This window comes from Podarcis pityusensis (assembly GCF_964106645.2).
Source record: "Podarcis pityusensis genome assembly, chromosome: 5".
NCBI lineage: Eukaryota > Metazoa > Chordata > Lepidosauria > Squamata > Lacertidae > Podarcis > Podarcis pityusensis.
The window spans coordinates 42110197-42133975 of record NC_138032.1 but is presented as its reverse complement, the minus strand read 5'-3'; the positions used below and the strand labels follow the sequence as shown (position 1 = coordinate 42133975).

At 47.4% G+C, this 23779-nt stretch overlaps 2 protein-coding genes across 4 annotated transcripts; one reads left to right on the top strand and one right to left on the bottom strand.

Moving 5' to 3' along the window:
- The first annotated feature begins 6470 nt into the window (after positions 1-6470).
- Positions 6471-14537, top strand: HOGA1 (4-hydroxy-2-oxoglutarate aldolase 1). Its single transcript, XM_081007579.1, has 7 exons — positions 6471-6743; positions 9661-9789; positions 10024-10151; positions 11485-11619; positions 12571-12667; positions 13044-13177; positions 14272-14537. Exons 1-7 carry the CDS (start codon positions 6488-6490, stop codon positions 14419-14421), a joined length of 1029 nt encoding a protein of 342 aa, XP_080863705.1. The 5' UTR covers positions 6471-6487; the 3' UTR covers positions 14422-14537.
- Positions 14538-15601: 1064 nt separating this feature from the next.
- On the bottom strand, positions 15602-23779 carry MORN4 (MORN repeat containing 4). Of its 3 annotated transcripts, none has more exons than XM_081007584.1 (6): positions 23637-23763; positions 22432-22543; positions 19318-19415; positions 18456-18570; positions 17920-18029; positions 15602-17644 (listed from the first exon to the last, which is right to left on the bottom strand). In XM_081007584.1, the coding sequence occupies exons 2-6, from the start codon at positions 22524-22526 to the stop codon at positions 17496-17498; spliced, it is 567 nt and encodes a 188-aa protein (XP_080863710.1). In that variant the 5' UTR covers positions 22527-22543; positions 23637-23763; the 3' UTR covers positions 15602-17495. The 3 variants fall into 3 exon arrangements, with proteins under 3 accessions (XP_080863710.1, XP_080863712.1, XP_080863711.1); XM_081007586.1 differs by having other exon boundaries at positions 22436-22543; positions 23637-23759; XM_081007585.1 differs by lacking the exon at positions 22432-22543 and having other exon boundaries at positions 23637-23779.

The window sequence follows — 23779 nt, the reverse complement described above, 5'->3', positions numbered from 1 at the left end:
CCCGCGGGAGTCTGATGTCCTCTTTGGGTTGCTGTGAAACAGGAGGTGACTAACTTGTGGCTCTGCACATACTGTGGGGCTCCAAGGCCCATCAACCCCAGACAGCATAACTATGGGAAGTGGAGTTCAACAACTTCTGGAGGGATGAAGGTGACCCACTCCTTTAGAAGTGCATAATGGGCAGACATTCAGCAAGTCGTTGCTCCTATCAGCCTCATGTGTGACATTTTTGCCAGCCCCACAGCTGTTACAGGAGCAGGGACTTTCTTAGGTAAACAAGTGCTAATTTTATATCCACTAGGTCCAACTGAGCTGAGCTATCCACAATGCCTATTTGACCCAGCTCCATATTATTCAGATAGGTGCACGATGGCAATTTTGCCCATGAGATGCTACAGTCCAAAACTGTTTGCACTCTGTTGCATGGGGGTGGGCATGTTAGGATATTTCCGTTCCACCTTAAAAGGGAGCAGGCTATGAGTCACAGAGTCTGCGTATTTCCTGTTCACAGGATGTTTATGTTTTCTGTTGCTTTCGTTTTCTCTGTGTGTCACAGACACTAAAGCAGGCAGTCATGTTTTTCTGTGTTCTGATCAACGCTGAATAAACTTGTAAATAATGCTCTCCTGAGTGCAACTTTTGGCTGTGCTTTATCTGCTGATAGAGCATGCATGAGCTCTGGAATGTGGCAAGATATTTTCTAGAAACTCATGTCGCTGCGTGCCTACGGGAGGTCGATGGATCGTCCGGAAGCCGGCTTGGGGGCCATGATGGACTTTATCTCCCTGGCAGTATCCCAACAACAGGTTTCGGGCCCAGATTCACAGCACTTACAGGAGAGTAAGACTGCAACAGACTGCTGAAAGGTATGTGGAAGAAAAGCGAAGGTGAGGCTTTTCTGTTTGCCGAGGCAAGGGCCTTTGAACTCCGGCAGACTAATGGATCTGGGAGCCGCGCCAAAGGCCTCAAGATTTATGAGCAGCCGAGATAAGACGTCTCTGAAGTGAATAAGATTCACGGCTCAAGTAAAAAGCTGGAATGGAGTTTTTCCAAGCTTCTGAGGCTGCTGAGTGCCCAAAGTTAAATCGGCACAACTACCAGACCTGGGCAAAATGGTGTGAGAGTTTGCTGCGTCTGTTTGGAGTGTGGCATACTGTGTGTGAGGCCCCTCCAGTTCCTCTGACAGATAGATGGAAGGCCGAAAATTCAAAGGCGATAGACGTAATAGTCTTGTCCGTCTCTCTGGAGGAAATAAAAACGCTTGCTGGCAACACCACTGCACGTAAGATGTGGCATGCTTTGAAGATAGCCCATCTGCCAGTCATCCCAGCCCAGAGTTTGACTGCATCGAAGGTCCTGGCTGTTTCCCAGAATGCGAGTGAATGCAGGGATGCTGAGGGCACCGGTTGCAAGCTGCAGGGGGAGCTGACTGTCACGTCATCCCAGGCAGCATTCCAGCCTCCAGGGGGAGCCAAGGAGTCGGCAGCTGAGAGCTCTGTTTCTCATGGGAGCCAAGGTCATCGCCTTTGCAGAGGCCGGAAGGGCAAAGGTAAACAGAGGCAGACGCCTGCAGATGGCCAGAAGCAGAGGGAGAGTGAAGAGCCCACGCCAGTGGAAAACAAGGTTTTGTTTGCTGGCACAGCTTCACCAAAGGCTAAAGGCAAGTCTGATGGCCAGGAGCAGGGGGGCAAGCTGCAAAAGCCCACGCCGGTGGAAAACAAGGTTTTGCTTGCTGCAAAGGCTGCTCCAAAGGCCAAAGCCAGGTTTGTTGTTGATTCAGGCTGTACCCGCCATGTCTCAAAGGACCGCCACCTATTTATCTCCTTCAAACCTCAAGAAGGTGAGATCCACCTGGCTGACGGAAAGACGTTGCGAATCGCAGGAGAAGGGACTGTGAGACTGGCAAGTCTGCACACGACCATCAAAGATGTACTATATGTTCCAGGTGCTGCAGACAATTTGCTCAGTGTCCCACAGCTGACTGGGCGTGGTTTTGAGATTTCCTTCAAGAGGAGCGTCTGTGTCATCAGAAAAGGCAAAGAGGACATTTTGCATGCAAAGTTTACGGATGGCTTGTTCTGTATAACTTATGATGACAGTGCTGCTGTTGTGTCTAATGTTGATTCTTGTTGTGTTGCACAAACTAACAAAGTTCTTCATGCAGGATGCATTCACGATGCACACAGGAGGCTTTGTCACCTCTCTTGGAAGGCACTGGCCAAGATGCCAGAGATGGTTGAGGGTTTGAACATCAAACCCTGTAAGTTTCACATGAAATGTGTATCTTGTGCAGAGAACAAGGTGAAGGTTGCTCCAAAAGGCAAGGAGTCTAGCAGGCAGGCTTCCAAACCCTACCAGCTAGTGCACGCAGACCTGGTTGGTCCACTTGCGCCCTCTTTGGGTGGAGCAAGGTACTTCATGGTTCTAATTGATTCTTTTTCCAGGTACATTCATGTGTTTATGCTCGAGCAGAAATCGCAAGCGTTTCCTAAGTTCAAGGCATTCTGTGCTTGGTTGGAGAATGTTCACGGTAAACGCATTGGCTGTCTGTTTACTGATCGAGGCGGGGAGTTCACTTCTCAGCAGTTTGAAGCTTTCCTGACTGAGAAGGGAATCCAGCATGACTTGTCAACGCCTAGATCGCCATGGATGAATGGGCTTGCGGAGCGAGCAAATCAAACGTTGCTGCAAGGAATGAAAACATTGTTGCATGATGCCAATCTCCCTGATAAGTATTGGGGGGAGGCTCTGTCGAATTTTGCTTACACTTATAATCGCAGATTGTCATCACCATTTGGTTGTACCCCCTATGAGAAGATGTTTGGTAAGAAACCCAACATCAAACACATGAGAATCTTTGGTTCTGACATGTGGGTACACACCCCACAGAGCAACAAGCTTGGGAAGCGTGGGGCACATGGTTTGTTCATGGGGTACGAAAATGGTGCATACAGGGTGTGGATGACTGACTCTAAGTCCATTAAGTTCACAAAGAGTGTTGAGTACAATCCTAAGTGGGGGGGAAATGTGGGAATTTTCCAGAGTTACCCAGAGGAGGATGAAGGTGATGTCAAAGAAGCAGCTAAAGCTGAGGAAGCTGCTGAGGAGGAGGATGATGATGATGATGATCAGAGTTCGGATTCCAGCTCAGTGGGCGGCGCTGCTGCTGATGTCGGTGACAGTGATGACACAGCAGACTACAAGAGCGCAAAGGCCTCAGTCAGACCATCTGATGCGTCTGACAATGAACTGGAGGAACCACTGTTCACCATTGGTCACTTTTCTCCTAAGAAAGAGGAGATGAGTCCAGAAGACTTGCGTCTAGTACGCAGATCTGAGAGAGCCACGAAGGGCAGACCTCCAAAGAGATTTGCTGATGAGTTTGCTAAGACAGCAACTGCTGTTCTTAGTAGCTCAGAGAAGGTATGGGAACCTTCAAGCTTCAAAGAGGTTCAGGAGTTAACCTCTAAAGATGCTGAGCCTTGGCTTAATGCCATGAAGGCTGAAGTTGATTCCTTGAACAGGAACCAAACTTGGGAGTTGGTACCAGTAGTCCCAGGAATGAGACTGGTTGGCAGCAAATGGGTCTTCAAGGCCAAGACAGACCAGAATGGCAAAGTTGTCAGACATAAAGCCAGATTGGTTGCCAGAGGTTTTTCACAGGTACCAGGACAGGATTACCACGAGACCTACTCTCCCACAGTCAAGTATGAGAGCATTCGGCTGATGCTCAAGATTGCTGCGGAGGAGAAACTGCATGTTTCCCATCATGACATTAATACAGCTTTTTTGTATGGGATTTTGGAGGAGGAGCTGTTTATGCTTCCACCTGATGGGATGCAGATACAGAAGGGAATGGTCTGTAAACTGCGGAAATCCTTATATGGTCTCAAGCAGAGTGCCAGGTGTTGGAACACAAAACTCACTGAGACGTTGCTTTCTCTAGGTTTTCACCAGGGCAAAGCTAATCCATGTGTGTTTGTCAAGGAGGAGGGGCAAAACAAACTGTACTGTTTATGTTTTGTTGATGATCTTCTGATGTTTTGGAAGAATCAGGCTTTCTACCAAAGCACCCTAGCTCAGCTGAAGGAGCACTTTGACATGAAGGATCTTGGTGAGGTATCCAACTATCTTTCTCTGCAGGTGGAGAGGGACCAAGCAGGTAATTTTCTGGTACACCAAACACAGAAAATTGCTGATGTATTAACCAGGTTGAATTTGGTTCATGCAAACCCAGCAGACACACCGATGGTGACAGGTTACCAGGTAGACAGTACTGCTGAAGCGTTTTCTGACACTACGCTGTACAGGTGCATTCTAGGCAAGTTGAATTTCATTGCTAGATGCTCAAGACCTGACATTGCTGTAAGCACTAACCTGCTTAGCAGACATGCTAACAATCCTACTGTTCAGGATTGGAAAGCTCTGAAGCGCATAGCCCGCTATTTGAAAGGGACTTTGCACTACAGGCTGAGGTTCACCAGTCAGAAGACTGGAGGTCTTGAAATCTTTGCAGATGCAAGTTTTGGAAGTGACACCACGGATAGTACAAGCACTTCTGAGTATGCTACATGTACAACCACTGTCTGTTTGACTGGTTGTGCAAAAAGCAGACGACAGTGAGCCTAAGTTCCTGTGAAGCAGAACTCAATGCTCTGTCATTTTCACTCATGGATTGTGAATGGTTGATGCAACTGTTTAAGGACATCAGAGTTTCTGTGAAATGTCCTGTACAAGTGTATCAAGACAATAGATCGTGTTTGGCTTTGCTGAACTCAGAGAGTTGCAAGCAAAGGACCAAGTACTTGCAGATTAAGCTACATCGTGCAAGAGAGTGTATTGAGAAAGGACTCATTCAGGTGTCCTACATGCCAGGAAATGAAATTCCTGCTGATCTGTTGTCTAAGGTTGTTAACAGAGAACAACTTAAGGTTTACGTACAAAGGTTGCAATTGGGTTGAACCACAGGTACTACAGGTTACACGGAAAGGGGGAGGATGTTAGGATATTTCTGTTCCACCTTAAAAGGGAGCAGGCTATGAGTCACAGAGTCTGCGTATTTCCTGTTCACAGGATGTTTATGTTTTCTGTTGCTTTCGTTTTCTCTGTGTGTCACAGACACTAAAGCAGGCAGTCATGTTTTTCTGTGTTCTGATCAACGCTGAATAAACTTGTAAATAATGCTCTCCTGAGTGCAACTTTTGGCTGTGCTTTATCTGCTGATAGAGCGTGCATGAGCTCTGGAATGTGGCAAGATATTTTCTAGAAACTCATGTCGCTGCGTGCCTACGGGAGGTCGATGGATCGTCCGGAAGCCGGCTTGGGGGCCATGATGGACTTTATCTCCCTGGCAGTATCCCAACAGGGCATATGTGGAAGTCAAGATTCAAAGCATCTCCTAGGGATTCTAATGTAACAGTGCATCTTTCCTCAAGTAGTGGGGAAGGCTCGGAGCCTGAGCAGCAGCAAAAACCTCAGCGTGGGCCTGATCTGAGCTGCTGTGATTGAATGACTGGAGATGAAAACTGGCTGCAAATCAAAAGCTATTCCAGCAAGGAAGGAATGGTGAAAGAATCAATGGAGGCCCGGCAGGCTCAGATAACCATCTACATGCAGATCTTTGCAGAGTCTTTCATTGTCTATACCCAGAACCTCCTTCCTGTGTATCTACTCGCTAACTACAGTAGCTGGCAATAATATATCTGCCCCAAACCCCATCTCCTCTACCTGGCACACATGCAATACAAACATGTGGCACATTAAATACCAACTTCTAGGGGATCTGGGGTGAACAGGGCAACTAATGCCAAAGTGGCTCAGCAAATGGAGATAAGATCTGCTGTTCAAGGTATAGAAATTCCTGGTTCCTAATATTAGGACAGCAAACTCCTCTAAAGTATGTTCCACACACATACATAATAGATATAACACCACATTTCATAAAGCTGAAACAGCGCATTAACGACGTAGTCCTATGCATGTCTACTCAGAAGTCTTAGAGTGTATAATGAGGCTTTCTCCCTAATAAGTATTTTTAGGCTTGGAATCTAAAACGTTCAAACAGATGGATCAATTACCAAAACCAGAATTCCCAACAAACCCACAGCCCCTCCCATCCTTCACCCTTGCTAGCTGAAAGAAAAGCAGATGGGCGGGGGGGCGGGATTTGGAGCCCCTCCAAACATCCTCTTATTATGCATTTATGCTCAGGGTGGCATGGGGCAGTCATGAACAATTCCACTCTCCATACTGTCTGCACCTGCAAAGTTTGGGAACAGGGCATACGACTTGGCTTCCTATCAGGATCCAGCTGACGAAGCCGCTTCCACTCCTCTCTTCGAGTTTGATAAGGGTTTCATGGTGCGGCGAGGCCGATCTGCTTGGACTCCCACCCCACGCCGACGGGGCGGACTTCGCCAACTCTCCCCGCCCCCGATCAAGCCTTGTGCAGCTCCCACAGGGCGCAGCGCTACGCCGCGAGAGGGCCATGGTGCGGGTGGCTGTGGCTGCGCGGCTCCTGCGCCTGCAGTGGCAGAAAGGCCCTGGCCTGCGCCCCGCGGGGATTGGGGCGGGCAGCGCGCCCAGGAGGTTTGCCGCGGGGGCCTCGGCAGCAACACCTCCTCGGCGCCTCGACCTGCGGGGCATCTACCCGCCCCTGGCCACCCCGTTCACCTCGCAGGGAGAGGTAGATTACAGCCGGCTGGAGGAGAACCTGCGCCTCTACTCCGGGATTCCCTTCCGAGGTAGGGTCGCCAGGCGGGGCAGAGCACAGAGTGGAGAGGGCGGATGGCGCAGCCACTTTGTACTTTCTGGAGACGGATGTGGGTCGCAGTTTGTTCCTGTGGGGTTCCGGGGGCGTTGGCAACGCTGTTGACTACACATCCACACCATTCATTTAAAGCGCTATGATGCCACTTGGAACAGTCATCGTTCCCCCCAAATAATCCTGAGAGCTGTCGTTGGCTAGAGGTGCAGTGAGTGACGGGCAGCGCCTCCCGTTTAGTCATTTGGGGCGAAAGGAGACATTCTGCCCTACCCCACTGGCACCGATTTTGGGCAAAGCCGTGCCAATTTCCAGCAAGATCTGGCACAAATTGTATGAGATCTCACACAATTTCAGCGAGATCTTGCCTGAAATCTGTGCAGTCTCCTCCAAAGTCTGCACTGGTGTTGGTGCCACTTCACTGACGGATGGTGGTGGGACAGACCCACAAAGATGCTGCCTCGGGGCTTTCACTGCCTGAGGCAGTGACCTCACCCTACCCAATGGCTGTGCAGGTCTTCCTAAGAGTACTTAGGAGACCCCTGTTCTCCTCCCAGAGCTACTACAGTGGTACCTTGGGTTACAGACGCTTCAGGTTACAGACTCCGCTAACCCAGAAAATAGTACCTCGGGTTAAGAACTTTGCTTCAGGATGAGAACAGAAATCGCGTGGCAGCAGTGAAAGGTCCCATTAGCTAAAGTGGTACCTCAGGTTAAGAATAGTTTCAGGTTAAGAACGGACCTCCAGAACAAATTATGTTCTTAACCCGAGGTACCACTGTATTTCCAGAATGGTTTAAGACAAATCCCTCTTCATGGGGGAACTCTGCAAAGTGTAGCTCTTTGAAAGGAATTGCTCTTCATACAATGATAAGGTAGCTAGGGATAAGGACCCCATTCTTGGAATATCCTCTCCAAACAGATTTGTGGGGGTCTTGTTGCATCCTGGAAGGCAGATTCACAGTGAACTAGGGCCACCTTCTCTATAACTCTGAAAAGAGAAACAAAAAAAATCTCAATGCCTTTAAGAGCTATCTGATACACAGAAATGCAACGTGTCTTGCTAGACCTTCTGCCCTGAAGCTGATAAAGGCACAGAACATTTTGCAGAAAAAATGGATAAGCAAGTGGTTTCACTGTATTGTAGGCACAGTTATTTGCAGCCAGCTGGAGGGTGTGTGTGCGCTGGATGCACCTACTGTGCTGAAACGCCCTTCAGAGCTAGCACTGCTACTTCTCCAGTGGTGACAATTTAACAGAGCAAAACCAAGCCTTCCATTTACTTGTTTCATCCACCGGGACCTTTTCCAGTAAATAGGAAAGGGGTACACAGCTGAATTGTCAACTATGCTATTTCTTCAAAGACACACATGGCTGCCTGCACGAACTTTGGCCTTCGTCCACCGCTCTGCTGGAGATGGGGGAGGAACCTGCATTTTTGGCGTATTTTTCTTTCCCCTCCCCCCAATGATGCTATCCTAGTCTTCACTAGCAGAGGACAACTTTGCATGGATACCCTACCAGTAACCGGCTGCCATACGTCCTGGATTCCACATGCCCAGGCATTCTTTCCTAAAAGGTCTTGGTTTACCACCTATCCAATTACAGTGACTGCCCTTTTCCAAGTGTAGTTACTATGCTGCTGACAGTTCCCCATCCCTGCTTTTATAGTCTTACCTGTTGGATTTCTGTCTGAAATGCAGCTGCTAAAGGCAGGGGAGCCCTGCCAGGAAGAAGTCAGTAATGCTGCCCAGCATGATTTTCTTCTCCTGGGGGTTTGGACATGGCTTGGCAGGCAAGAGTAGAAAGCTTCTGTAACTCAACTGTTGTTATAGCTGTGAGACAGGAGTCTTCATTTGGTTGGCTACTTACCACCTTCTTGACTTTGTGGCCAAGCCCACTCTTAGATCACCAGACTGCAGCTATTGGTGCTCCGATAACATCCTGGTTAGACTACTGTCATGTGCTCGATGTGGGGCTGTCTTTGAAGACTTCATCAAATCTTCAATAGGCTCAAATTACAGCAGCTAGGAGGAAGCAGTTACGAGTTACCAGTCTCTGCAGCCACAGCAGGCGCTGTGATTCTCCAGTGGTTTGACTTTACCCCCGGAGGCACACTTCAAGAGCTAGACTGATGCCTGGAACATGTTCCTATGAACATACCTTGCCCATTTTAAAAGTTCAGCACTGGCTACCAGGAAAATTCCAGGCACAATTCCCTGTCATGAGGGTGTTGACATTTAAAGCTGTAAATAGCCTGGGACCAGGGTGCTGGATAATACATGATTTTAATATTGGCTGCATGGGACTTTCTCTGGGTGCCCTTGCCATTAGAGGTACAGCAGCTGGGGAGAGAGACCTCAGTGTTGGCACCCTCCCCAAGCAGATTTATGGAGTCCTTTTTTGCACAATTATTGTTTAGATTACAGGTTAACACTTTAAAAAAAAATCATCAGGGTTCCTACTCCACTCCTAGTTCGTCTAGTTTTATTCACTCCTGGTTTATTGTTTTCTACTGCTATTTGGGCTTGTTTTGTTCATGCTCATTTGTTTTACATTTCATCATGTTATATATCTCTCTCTATATAGCTATATAGCTATATCACTATCTACACACACACACACACACACACACAGCGCTTTTTTTCAGCCAGAACTTGCCAGAACTCAGTTGGGTGCCATTGCCATTATAAGAGAACAAGGGAGACGTTCATGGTGAGTTCTGGCACCTCTTCTTTCACACACACACACACACACACACACACACACACAATTTTACTGTTTTTAGGTTTTGGTGTTTCTCTGTTTCTTTGGGGTCCTTCTGTTTAAAAGCAAAACATAAACTCTTGAAATGAAAATGGCTGTTCCCACTGCCAACTCTCTCTCTCTTTTTGCAGGTTTTGTGGTGCAGGGTTCCAATGGGGAATTTCCCTACCTGACTCAACAAGAACGCCTGGAAGTGGTGAGACGTGTGCGCCAAGCTATGCCCAAGGATAAGCTCCTGCTGGCTGGGACCGGATGTGAATGTGAGCAGCATGCAGGGGATGGGGCCAGAGGATGCCATTCTCCAGCTGCACCACATCCTGAATTAAGATGCTAGAGCTGAGCAATGATCTTATATAGGCACTTTCTATCCCCTGCTTCCATCTCTGGTTCTTGGAGCCTCTTAATCTCACTGAGCCCATTCTTTGGTCCCACAGGCCTCTTAAAACCCTTTTATTATTTTTGTCCATTTATCCTCTTTGTCCTCCTTCCTTTAGCAACTCGGGGCACCATTGAGATGACAGCACAAATGGCTGATAAGGGCGCAGACGCTGCCCTCGTGGTGACGCCTTGTTACTTCCGGGGAAGCATGACCAGTGCAGCCTTGATTCATCATTACAAACAGGTGAAGGATGGGGCGCAGGCATCTCCCTGGTCAGAGCCGCAGGGACTGGGGGGAAGGCTGAGATGGTACCAAGATGGTGGTAGCTTGTATTAGAGGTTGGTTGATGTTGCAGGCATGAGTGGATTTTCAGTAGAAATGCAATTAAAATAAATACCTTGAATTCTGAATTCAAGTGCAACTTCTCCCTAAGGTGCTTAGGGTTTTTATTGCAGGCACCAGTGTTTGCCTGGGTTAAAAAGTATTTATTCAGAAAGTAAAAAGCTTATTTGAGAAAGTAAAAGATGTGGGTTTGAAAAGAGAGTGCATTTGGTCTCTAGCTACCTTGAATTTTAGAACAAAGATCTGTATATTAAATAATCATTGTGTCTAATTCAGATCAGTGATGATTCATTTGCAGGGTTCGGTGTAGTATGAAACATGTGCTGTATCACCACAGCTACTGAGCAGGGTACCCATAAATCAGAATGAATAAACACTTGACTTGCTTCTTCCAGGTCCTGTTCCCTTTCATTATCACGATGTTCTTCCTTGGAATGAGACTGACCTTTGAGTACTAGTTATTTAGCTTGTGTATGAGAAGTTATTTATTTATTTCATAAAAATTTATACACCGCTTGATTGTAAAAAACAAAAAAATCAGTTTCCAAAAAGATTTTTTTTTTTTAAAGGAAAGGTTTACAGCTATGCTTTAAAACATACAAGAGTTAAAATACTAAAGCAGATTAAAATTACCTCACCTTTCTAAGCACCTGGGTAGACTTGTCTAAACAAGAATGTTTTTAGCAGGTACTGAAAAGAGTTAAATGGTTCCCCAAGTCAAAAGATGCTGGCAGACGCTTAGGACTGCCTGGGAGCCATTGGCTGCCATATTAGGGCTGCAAGTCTTGTTGAACATTGCTGTGTTGGAAGAGTGGAGAAAGATAGTCCAGAAAAATGAGCATTTTGTTGTAGGGATGATGAAACCTATGTCGCCACTACAACTCCCATCATCCCCAGCCAGCATGGCCCAAGAGTCAGGGATGATGGGAGTTGTAGTCCTGCGTCATCTGCATGGCCGCAGGTTTGTTGTATCGCTTCACACTGAGAATTTAAAAAACCCAGACCTGTCCAGTCCCAGTGAAAACATTGGCTAGTAAGTGTAACAGCACACACAGTAAGTGTATCTATACAAGATCTACCACAGCAAAGGGATGACTGGGGTTGACATGGATTTTACTGTGTGAAAGGAAGCATGTGAACTAGTCTTTGAAGGGTAACCTGCTGTGTGGAGGCTTCTCGCGGTCTGCATGTGGGTTTCCCCATGTGCCACGATCATGCTATTTTGTGTCCTCAGGTAGCTGAAGCATCTCCAATCCCTGTGATACTCTACAGCGTCCCGGCCAATACGAATCTGGAGCTGCCCACCGATGTGGTGCTCAGCCTAGCACAGCACCCCAACATTGTGGGGATCAAGGACAGTGGTGGCAATGTGAGTGAAGGGGGGAAGGCCGGGTGCTGAGACAAAGTGGGTTGCGATTTCATCTTGGGGTGCTGGCAAGAATCTGAGTTGGAGGGCCTGTCAGTATTGGCCCTCTTAAGCAAGCTAATGGCTCACAGGGGGATTTGTGGACCTGCCAGCAGGCCCCCTCCTCCTAGAATACGGAAAGATTAACTTTGAAGTAATCATTTCCCACAGCTTAAGGCTGTTTTCCACGTCAGGATACGGCCAGGTGGCATTTTCCTCACACTCTTACTTTTCATTAGCTTCGTTAATGTGTAACCCCAAAAATTTGGATCCCCTCCAAACTGATGCGAAGATTTTGTGCTCTCTTTAATAACCCTAAACGCTTAAACACTCACACGCAGACACTTTCAAACTGTGGTCCATCCTGCCATTGGAGCTAAGGAATCAGCAGTAATAAAATAGCTCCATTTGCTTATCCCAACAAATCCATCAGGAGGTTTGTGACTGGAAAGCGGCTGTGATCTCTGTCGAACCCAGACCTTCAGAGGTGACTCTACCAGTGTATTTCACCTCCTTTTGGTATTACACTATCTCTGTTTTCCACAAGTTCAGCACCACTTTTGTGGGCCTCTCATCTACCCAGGAATTCGGCAGGCTGTGCGTTAACGTGACAGCACCACGTGACCTTAGACTACCACCCTTTGCTTAGTAGCATAGTCCATCCATCCCTCCCTGCTTGATGTTGTGATCGCCCATTGTAGGTAGAGCATTAGATTAGTGAAGCAAAAAGAGGGGAGTTGCTGTAGGGGCTGACACTCTTCTTTCAAAGACCAGGAGCTGCCTGGTAGCTTAAAGGGGACATGAATAAAGCAATGGCAGAGCAGCAATTTCATTGTCAGCGTCAACTGCTGCCCCCACATTTTGATGGATGCCTACTGCTGTCCTCCCCTATCAAGTGATCCCCTCTCTTGCCAGATCACCCGCCTCGGACTGCTTGTCCACAGGACCCAGCATGAGGACTTCCAGGTACTGGCAGGATCAGCTGGTTTTCTGCTGGCCAGTTACATTGTAGGTAGGTGATATTGGGAGCTGATGTCCATACGGGGCAGTTCTGGAGAGAGTGGCTGGCTGGCTGTTTCAGGACATGGGGAAGGGTTACAAAGTCGCCTAGGGTGTGCATTATAACATTTGTCAAGAGATTAAAAAAGCATTTTCCAACTTGGTTGCCCTTGAGCAGAGTATGATCGATCTTCCTTCCTTCCTTTTCTTTCTTTCTTGTAGAAGTTGGAAGCTGCTACAGGAAGCCCAACATTTGGTCCAGGCTTTGCTAGTTTGACATGAGCAGAGAGCGAAAGCATGCTGGGGGAGTGGTGTATCATGCAAAAATGCCTGTTTCACTGCCTAGGTGCTCTATTCTTTTTTTGATGGAACTATGCTCCTTGCTCCAGGTGCTGCTGGAGGGATTTGTGCCCTTGCCAACGTGCTTGGCTCTCCAGTCTGTCAGCTTGAGCAACTGTGCTGTGCTGGAAGCTGGGATGAGGCCCGTGCACTGCAGCACCGACTCATTGAGCCTAACATTGCGGTAAGAGGCAGAAAACGGGAGGAAAGTGGGACGTAAGAAGTGGAAACACCCCACTTCCTTGGGAATGTATGGGGAGGAAAAGGCCCAACTGGAAAAGAGGTAATGCTTTGGTGGAGCTCCCAACAGAACAACATACAGTTGTTGCTCATGGTCTGGAACACAGGCTGTGGGTCAAGTCCTATCCTTCCCCATCCTTTGCAAACTTGATCAGCCGTATGACCAAGCAATTGTGTTTTATTGCTTGCCCTTTAGTCTTACATTTCTCCCACTTTGCCCTATCCTATTCTGCGTGAGCGTCAGTGTTCTGAGCCATCTCAGCATTCCATTTTTATTTCTGTGACAATTTTGGGAACGTCAGCCATGCTTTGGATTTTTCTTGGCAAAACCTGTGACTTATTCACACTACAATCTTCTGGATTTTGCAAAAGCATGATATGCAACTGTGAATTTTTATTTTATTTTTTGGCAGTTTCTTTTCGGCTCCATTTAATAATTTCAGAAACATATCTGGGGCTTGTAATTCTAGTACTAATCCTCTGGAGCCCTTGCACCTCCCTCCCAAAGCTTGATAAGCAAAGAAAACCTGCTGGGTGTACAGGTGGGGAAAATAAATAAATAAATAAATGAAGAGCAGAGAACAGTTTCCCCAGTTCTCCATGTATTAACTTATTCCCCCCACCTGTGTAAGATTGCAATCGCATAAGTAAAGTGAGCGCAAGTTGTAAGCTTACCGTATATCCTTGTACTAGTAGTACTTTATTAGACCTCATGTAGTCTAAGAATTAACCAACCACTTCTTCAAATGCACATACACTGTTGACTTCAAACGTTCACGCTTAGTATGATCTGCACCATTACCTCCTTGTCTGAATTGATTAAGTGTCAAACAGGAATTCCTGGGTCATAACACTTGCCCATGTCTAATGTTCTGGACATTCTGTGACCACAGACAAGTCCTTGATGGTGCAATTCTTCAGTTTCTGCAGGCTTAGAGCTGAGTGATGCTTGTAGGAAAAGGGGGTTCACGTACACCTCTGCCACACTGTTGGCCACAGAGCAGTTCTGAGTGCCCCACACTGTTTCTCTTTCCACAGGTAACAAGCAAGTTTGGAGTCCCAGGCCTGAAACAGGCCATGGAATGGTTTGGTTTAAATGGGGGCTTCTGTCGCTCTCCCTTGCTCCCGCTAAGTGAGGCACAAGTGAGGGAGCTGCGCCAGGATTTCAGCTCCAACGGATGGCTCTGAAAGATGAAGCTGTTCCAGGCAATGGTCGGAACCTTGAAATGGGCAGCAGGCATATTGTCAGTTAAGCCTCAAATTTCATATCCTGCAGCATACTAAAATACAGCTTATTCAACTTACACTGTTCATTGGCATGTTTGAAAACCAAAGTATTATCACAAGTGAAACAGCATAATGAAGATGCCAGAAAGGTTTTCAAATGGGCAAGTAAGCACTTTTCATGGCAGTAGCTCTGAATTCCTTTTCTCATAGAGGTTCTAACCCTTTCTGCTTGGAATCGCCAAATTTGTCCTTAGCTGGGGTACTTATCTATTGTATCAAATTGTCCATTTGAGGCCCATTTAACATTTGAGTGCCCGAGGCACTGTCCTTTCAGGTTGACTTCCTTCCCCCTGCTCCCCCAGCTGACGAGAAAGAAAAAAGACCCCATGTCCTTTGCTTTTCCAAGGGGGGGGGGGGGGTCTGGATAACAGCTGGAGCCAGCAAAATTAAAACTACCATGGCCTGCCAATGGACAGAGTTGCAGTCCAACAATTTCTGGAAGGAAATAGGTGCCTCATCTGCCTATTCCCCATCAGTACAATCTTCCAAGGTGATGTCAAAGGAGTTTGCTGCATGACTACATGGCCTACTTCCATAAGTCAGTAGATGTTGACCAGCTGCAAATTCACAAGGTGTGTAAGAATGAAAGAGGGTGGAGCCATATTTGTTTGATCCATAGATTCATGGTACTGACTGGTGTTAGCTCACCAACTAGAAAGCACCTTTTAACAGGGAAGATGCTTTATTTGCAAGATACTGCTTCCTGGGGCTGAGTCTCTTGCCCTCAATGACAAAGATAGCATGGGGTGGAATTAATCTTTAGAAAAGTATGTTTTCCAGGTAAAAATGCTTTGCCCCGTCTACTATCTCAGTAATGGTACACTCTGCTTGCAAAGGGGAAATAGAGTGACTGAATAGATGGTGAAACCAGCACAATTTCAGGCCAGAGCTGTGCACTGAACCAAAGGAGGGAAGCATGGATTGTCTGCACAAAACAAAAGCAGCATACAGAGCTGAGTGTGCCTGCTGCTGTATTCCCCACATAAAGATGATTAGAAAGGCTATTACAGCATGCACACAGCCCATCCTTGCTGATATGTTACATCCTTCCAATAGGGGAAAAAAGACATGGAGGCAGAGATTCAGCAACTCTTTATTTGGCCAAGGCCCTTACATGGGCAGAGACACAAAAGGCACGAGGGTGGCATTGACACACAGACATTCAGTGTGGAGGTGGGCTGGTAACAAGAGGCTCCAGCATGGCACTTAGGGACACACACCACGCAGGTCAATGCTTGGCTAAGAACACCCCCCAATCTCAAAACAATCCCATGTTTACTTTCAGTGCACAGAAACACAAAGTGGCTGGGTAGAAACTAAGTCGCTCTTCAAAGGCCACTCAGTCCCAACTCAACCCCCCCAGCCCATAATTTCACAGGCTGATATCCCACAGCTAGCTTTCCCCTTCTGCTAGCCCAGCCCTATATTTCCATTCAGCCTGCGAGGACCCTCCCAGGAGCTGTTTCTTTTCTTCCATGTCATTGCCCCAGCTTAGCATGCAAATGTATTAGGGATGCCCTGCGCACTCTCTAGTTTTTGAAGGCTCCAGTGCTCACTTACTTCCCCTACCAAAATGCTCCTAAAGAGCTACACAGCATTACCAGATCTCAGTGCAACCACCTCTTTGGACCTAGTGGACAAAATGGGGATGGACACCACTTCTTTTGGGTATCTACAGGGCTGTGTGTATGTCATTTCTCTGTGACTGCATTCAACAATATTGGACACAGCAGTCAGCATCATGAGACTCGGTTGTATATTTTAAAGCAAATTTCTAGCCATTAAGGCAGCAAAACATAGGCTTTAAAGCATTCAGGCAATGCCTGATAAAATCTGAGAAACTGGAAGAGAGGGGTGCAAAAGTGTTCAAGAGATACGGCATTAGTGCTCTCCAAAGCACTTTTGCCTTTTCCTATTACTAGCAAAAGCAGAAATCATGCAAAATAAATAATTATATGCCAATTGTTTCTGCGTAATTTATACATGTTGCAGAATCCAGCTTTTCTTTGTACAGAATTGTCATTTTGAAGGGCAGAATACACGCAGCCCTGTGTCTATGGCACTATGGTGCATGGATGCCATGCAACAGCTCTGGAAGATCTCTCCCTCCGCGTCAAGGAGCACAGACCTTATATAAGGGAGAAAAGCTGACTTTCACCCAAGAGGCAACCCAAATACTCACAGTGAGAATGGCCCAAGTGGATAAAGCATCAGAAAGCAGTGGCAGTGTGTCCCAGATATACTCTAGGGCCTAAAGGATGGCAGGCATTGCAGCTCAGGTCTCCTTCTTTGGGCTGATGTACAACATCGGGGAAAGGCACATTCAGAAGGTCTAGAATTCTGCAGTATATAAATTTTCCATTTTTGCATTAAAAATAAATAAATAAATAAAAGGAACGAAGAACCCCATTGAAGCGACATGAGAGAGAACCAGAGGTTTAGGGCTGTGGAGGGCGACAGGAAGCTGTGCTAAAAGCAAGTTCCAACTTCTCCCTTGAACACTGAAGACCAACCCATCTAATCTCATGAACTCTCAGCTGCACTAGTCTCAAGCTAAGAAAAAGGTAAAATGATGTCTAAGCATTAGTCACTCCTTGTGCCTTTAAGGTGGTGGTGGGAGCACTCCCTCCCCCCGCTGTTCTCACCACAAATGGGGCACTAGAAGACTGTCCTATGGAGAATGCTCTTGACAAAGGAATGCCACAGCCTCAGGAGTGACAGACTCTCTGTTTGGCAGGGGACAGTGGCTCTATAAGTTGAGGTTTGGCACCGGATTACACTATGGGGGCCAGGCTGTTTTAAGGAAGTGACTCAGGTAGGCTGCCCACCTGATCAGGGCTGATTTGGGATCATCTGCCTCCTAGAGATGGTGTCTGTCTCTGTGACTCCTGCACTCCACACTCCTGCCAACCCCCAGGCTGAGCTGCAGTTTCATGGGAGAGTCCTGGGGTGGGGTGCTTTAGAGCTTGCACCCATCATGCTGTGAGGCCATGCGCCAATTTAGAGGCACTCTGAGCACGCTGGACCACTGCCTGGCACTTCTCTCGTCGCAAGAGTTTGTTGTTCTCAAAGAAACCTTCATTGCGGGGGATTCCGTGAGAGCCATCAGGAAAAGTCAGAAGCCCTTTGGAAGAAAACAAAATTTTATTATTCAGCAGGTCTCAAGGCGGAGGATCAGACTTGCAAGACTTCAGCTCAGGAGAGCTGAGAATGCAGAGCTGTGAATCAAGACGAGGCACTGGGGTATATGTCAGCCTATACTGTGCTTTGGAGGATAGTGTTTGCCCAGTTCTCACTTCTCCCCATCCCACACTGCAGCCGTCCTTCCAAAATAGATTTAGCCCTAGAAAATCAGTGTTGCTGCTTGGCTACTCTAAACAAGGAGTTTGCAGTACTCACCAAAGCCATCAACACGTCCACCCTTGAATTCTCCCTCAAAGGTCATGTTGTCATACCGTGTGAAGACTCCAACGCCGTTGAATTTTCCCTGTACAAACTCCCCTTCATACCTGCGTCAATAATAGGATTGTGTAAGGATAACGTACTATGGCATACAGCCAAAAACTGAAAACACCAGGAGGAACACAGTATTCTGGACAGAAGGCAAAGAGCCAAAGAGGCATCACTAAGGAGCTCTTTAAACATGAGTCTGTAGTAATCGCAGTGACTACAGAGAACCTAGGATGAGGATGGTGTCACAGCCAAGACAAAGAAGTGCTTGCTTATGGTTCTGAATCACAGAGGCATGCTCACATACAAAAAGGTCTTCATGCTAGGCATAGCAAGGCATAGACATTCTTCCAAGTTCAACAACACAGCAGAGCAGCCTGCTCCACAGAGCACTCTTTTACTCTTATTTTCTTGGGGCTGCTTAGGTCATGCACATGCACCAAATGCAAGCCTAGAACAGTGTGTGCCCCCAGCCCTGTACCCACCTGGAGCCATCTGCAAAAGTGAGCACCCCACAGCCATTGAAGAGACCATTCTCAAAGTGTCCCAGGTAAATGCTGCCATCAGCAAATGTCAACTGCCCAACACCATGCCGGCGCCCTAGGCAGGGAGAACAAGCAGTATTGCTCTTTTGTCAGTTGTCAAAAAGGGAACCATGGTGCCCATTAAGCAACAAATCAATGAAATCTATGGTGGCACTTTTAATTTCAAAAAAGGGACAAAAGGAATAGGATGTGGGCAGTGGTAGAGGTCATGCTGGCTAATATGTCTTACAGAGAAAGAATGTAACAGACCCCTGCTGTTGCTTGTTCCTTCTACCATCCACAAGGCATGCCGGAGCTTAGTATGCATTCATACAGAGACTCACAGTGCAGACACAATACCTTTCCTAAAGGGCTTTGTGGACCTCAAGGTTGCTAAGTTTGATTGTGCAGCCAGTGAAGGATCTCAGAGTCTCCGATGTATCACATGCATGTTCCCAAAGAACAAGTTTTGCCATCCACCACCACACATAACTGCCAGCCAATGGGATACAGTGGCCAAGAAGAGTTCCTTGTTCTCTCCATATCTTGATGGGAGCACTTGTGGGACAAGAGCAGAGACCACTACCTGGGAGAGGAGGTTGGGACCACAACAGGATATAAGGAGCTGTAGTTCCTTCCCCACATGCTGTGGTCCCAGTCCAGATAAAGGCCCCTGCACTTAAAGGCACAGCCACACAGGTAATGTAATGTACAGTTTGGCCCCTAGAGAGGAAGTTATATGCAGTCCGCCAAGAACAGACCCCGTCCCCTGTACTTGGCTCAATGAGGGGACCCCACTCTGCACTTGGCCAGCCTCACTCACCTTCCTTCCACTCCCCACAATATTCCTCCCCGCTGGAGTAGGTGAAGGAGCCCTTGGTCAAGGTCATGGTGCCAGCTTTCAAGAAGGCAAGACAACAGCTGCAAGAGAAGATGCAGGAGTTTGAAAGCAGGATAAGATGCCCATGGGGAGGAAGAGCACTTCAGAAACTAGGGAGAAGTACAGCAAGCTGAGGAGACAGGAAAGCCAAATCCACCAGTTTTGGATCCATGCAGTATGAGCAACATGCATGTGAAAAACCTTCTGACAGTAAGAGCTGTTTGACAGTGGAATGGTCTCCCTAGGGAGGTTGTGGACTCTCCTTCCTTGGCCACCAGTATGAACTCTGAAAAGTCTATACTGTACTGGCATATTTATTACAAGGTAGTATAATTCCATTTTGTTATCCCCAATCCAATAAGGAACTCTAAGTTTTTATCCCGCCTTTCCTGCAAGGGACTTCGGACAGCATGTCTCCTGCCCGCCCCCCTTCTGAATACTCACAACAATCCTGTAAGGTAGGTTAAACAGAGAGAGAGAGAGAGAGAGAGAGAGAGAGAGAGAGAGAGAGAAATTAATGGGCTGAAGTCACCCAATGAGTTTCATGGGCTGAGCCAAGATTGGAATTTAGGTATTCCTAGTCCTTGTCTGATACTCTAACTACTACACAACACACTCAGTATGCAGGAGCAAAACTCTCAAACACATGTTCGCCCCAAAATAGGGTATCCTACCTTAGTAGGGAAGGACACACAAGGCTTAAGTCACAGGAGTTCAGCTCCCAGAACTGACCTGGCATATATGTGTTTTGCAGACTCCTGCCCTATTTCTCCACATCAGTGCCACACAGAGCAATTTCCTGCCTCCACCAGACAAACGTATCCATTCTTTCCACAGGAAATTCAAGCCTTATGGCTCATGTTGCTATTTCTTCTTGGGTTTTTTTCACCAGACTAGACTCAAATGCAGGTCCAGCACAAAGGGCTCTACCTCCATGAAACATTCATGTGTGGAGCCCAGATGGGGACCCAGCCTGGTGCTTCCTATCTCAGAGGCTTATTCAGGCAGTTTTCAGCATTAAACGCTGCTATCTCCTACTATCAGCAAGAGACTAGTAGAACTGCAAAGTGCCCAGGCCCCTTTGTACTACATGTTTACTACATGCGGATGGATGGTGCGTATTTTAATGTATGTCATCTCCCCCATTTATTTACTGTTTGACAGATCCTAAAGCAACTAGCAGAACCTACATGTTGAATTCCCTGCTTAGTATTCCAAACACCCGCCTAGAACTCTCCATGGCTTGGCAAGGGCAGAAACCTTTGTGCCAGGCTAAGCAAGGATAGCCAGAAGGAAAGTTTACTGTTCAAATCCATCTACACTTGGCTCTGTCCAGGAAGACAAGTTACATTTAGAAAAATGTAAGGAGCTTTCAAGGGCAGATCAAGGGAAGGGGAGGGGCTGAATAATAAAATAATTACCATGTTGTTCTAAACTGCCTTGAGGGTGGTTTTTGTTTTGGTTTTTTTGCAATCAAGTGGTGAATAAATTTTATGAAATAAAGTAAGAAATATATAAAATGACATTGTTATTATTATTATCATCCTTGATTTATTAATCTTCATCTAAACAACAATCTCAAAGCCCTAAAAACCCTGATCTGAGTTACGGCGCAGCAGGCTTCTGAAATCTTTCGAACTTACAGAAGACCTTTCACCGACCACAGCAACCTACTGGGTGTGTAAGGGATGAGGTGGTTGCTCAAGTAACCTGGTCCTGAGACACATAGGGCCTTGTACATAAGAAGCAATACCTTGAACTTGGTTCAACAGCAGACTGGCATCCAAAGCAAATTGCACAATAGGGAGTTATATGGAGGTGGTAGTTTGCCCCAGCAATCTAGCTGTCTCATTATGCCTCAGCTGCAGCCTCTGAAGCAACCCCAAGGGTAGCCCCACATAGAATGCACTGCAGTAATCTAGCTGTGACATTACCAATGCATTGGACAACTGTGGTCAAGGTATCCTGGTACAGGAATGGCACTACTGACCTGCAGACACCTGCACCTCCAGAGACAGAGCTGGATCGATGAGAATTCCCAAACCACACCCCTCCTCCTTCAGGAAGACGTGAAATTTTGAAACATTGGAGGTTGTGCTGCTGGCTATCATACATTGTAAACCCAAACAGACAGAACCTTTCTTTCTTTCTTTTTATTTCTTTAGAGGCATGCAAGCTAGTGGGCATTACAGAATCCTGTGGCAATGAATTCCATATTGTATAGAGCTAGTCTTAAATCAAAAGTGTTGCCTATCAATTTCAACCAAATCATAACTCTGAGGACTCCACACAGACAACATTCAGAACAATGGACAAAACAGCTGTATATCAGCATCTTTGTAATTGGAATATACAACTGGCAAGCGAAAGAGAAAGGAGCCCCTTGAGCAAGGAAGGATGTACACTACATCAATGAGCTCACAGCAGGCAATGACATGAGCTGCCTGGAAGCTCTGTGGGAAAGAGGAAAGCAATGAGAAACGGGAAACATGTGTAATTTGTATTACTGGAAGACAGAAAGGCAACCACCTAAGATAATGCCTACCTTTTGGGAGACAGCAAATAGGGGTGGTATTCAACTTGGGTTTACTCAGAGTTGGTACATTGAAGTTAATAGACTCAACTTAGTCATGTTCATTAATTTCATTGGGTCTTTCGGTTAATTTCATTGAGTAAAACTTACGTTTGATTTTAGATGAAAAGGGAGATGCTGCAGCGCTAGAACCCAGACCTCTCCAAATAGAAACACCCTTCCCTAGCAGGGGCAGCAGATAGGTGGAATCTAGAGTCAGCTAATTTTAGTTTTGTCCCCATCCTCCTCCCTGCTGAATACTACAGGGGCAACACTGAGACCAGGGAGGAGGAAGCTGATGACCCTGTACAGGTGGTAAGTAGGAAGGCAGGCAGGTGGGACCTGGCTGAGGGCAGATAGAGGTTGGTGGGGCAGTGCCCCATTAGACCCAATGGACTAGCACCTAGTTCTGGAAATAAAGAATGGTTAATTTATTTTCAAAGTCTACAGTGAATGATAGCAAATCGATACATGGTAGTGCTCACCTACCAAACTGCTGCTGTAGTAGAACAGCAGGGAAACTAGCATCACTACAATCGGAGCCCAGATTTGAGGCTAGCCTTAGACTTGTAATAGTCATGTAATAGTGCAGTTAACCTGTTACAAGTCCAGGAGACAGAAGAAGATATAAGAGGTTCAAGGTGCATTAAATGTCAAGATGTAAATAATCACTACTCTTTTTACCACAAATTACCAAGACACTCAAACCAACAAAATAACTGGAGCAAAAAGTCATCCTTATGAAAATACAACTTTAATCTGTTCACGTTTGGAAGGCAAGATATACTTAAGAATTTTCTTGTTAATGACCAACGCTGGCTGGAGGGCTACAGAGGAGGCGATGAGGTTCGCCTAGTCTCCGAGGGACCACGCGATGGCTGTTGCTTCCCTGGAAACAATTACAACAGATTGCTGGAGCAGAGCGATCCCAGCTGCTCTGCAGCAGCAGCAAACCAGGCGTGTGTAACAGTTTCTCAAGCTGTGAAGAGGGACACCCCAACCCACTCGGAAACCAGCAGAATTTGGCAGTAACCATCAGGTCGTCTTACCGGGCAGCGGGAGCCTGGCATGAGTCAATTAAAACAGAAAGGCAGCTACAAAGAGAGAAGTGTGTCGCTATTATGTCTCTGCTCCAGCTCTTCAAGCCGCGGCAAAATGCCTTTCAGGCAGCCTCAACACTCCCGAGTCACCACGGTGCAAAATCATAATCGCCAAACAAACGAAACAAAACCCCCCAACTCTCACAGCGTCGCCCCTGAATTGGGGTCCTTGCAGGATGCTGAAGTCACGCCATGCCGCCCGGCGAAGCCACGCCCATGCCCTAGTGCCACTCCGGCTACTCCAGCCACCCGATCATAGGTACCAAACTCCCTAGGGCTCTGGGTGCCCGAGCAGCACCCACAAAATTCCCCAGGAAGGGGCCGGGCACCCACAAATTTTAGCGCCGGCGTCATGCACGGTGCATGGCACCCACGGTCGCGGGGCCCAGCTGGCTCTCGTGCACCCGCGGCAGGCAGCCCCCAGCTACCACCCTTCGCCACGCAGCCCTTGTGGGCGCTCTCGTCCGCCGCGGCACCCCAAAGCCCTCGTAGCCCACCCACCTCCGCAGCCTTCGCACAGCGGCTCCCAGCCCAGGCACCGCTTCCCCTCAGCCCTTCTGGGCGGCATCCCCGACGGCCGCGCCCCTCACCTGCGCTCCGAGCTTCTCCGCAGCTGCCACCAGCCCCACACCCCTTCGGTCTCCCCCCATCGGCCGCCGCCGCCTCCTCCTCCCTCCTCTCCTTTCGCTCCGTCAGTTATGCCAGGCTTCCCTCACACCCACCACCCAGGGCA

Coding starts and splice junctions, on each gene's coding strand:
- HOGA1 (XM_081007579.1), top strand. CDS start 6,488: ATGGTGCGGGTGGCTGTGGCTGCGCGGCTCCTGCGCCTGCAGTGGCAG. Junction 10,152..11,484: donor TGATTCATCATTACAAACAG/GTGAAGGATGGG, acceptor TTGTGTCCTCAG/GTAGCTGAAGCATCTCCAAT. Junction 12,668..13,043: donor GCTGGCCAGTTACATTGTAG/GTAGGTGATATT, acceptor TCCTTGCTCCAG/GTGCTGCTGGAGGGATTTGT.
- MORN4 (XM_081007584.1), bottom strand. CDS start 22,526: ATGACTATTACAAGTCTAAGGCTAGCCTCAAATCTGGGCTCCGATTGT. Junction 19,416..22,431: donor CTACAGCAGCAGTTTGGTAG/GTGAGCACTACC, acceptor CTTCTCTTGCAG/CTGTTGTCTTGCCTTCTTGA. Junction 18,030..18,455: donor ACTTTTGCAGATGGCTCCAG/GTGGGTACAGGG, acceptor TTATTGACGCAG/GTATGAAGGGGAGTTTGTAC.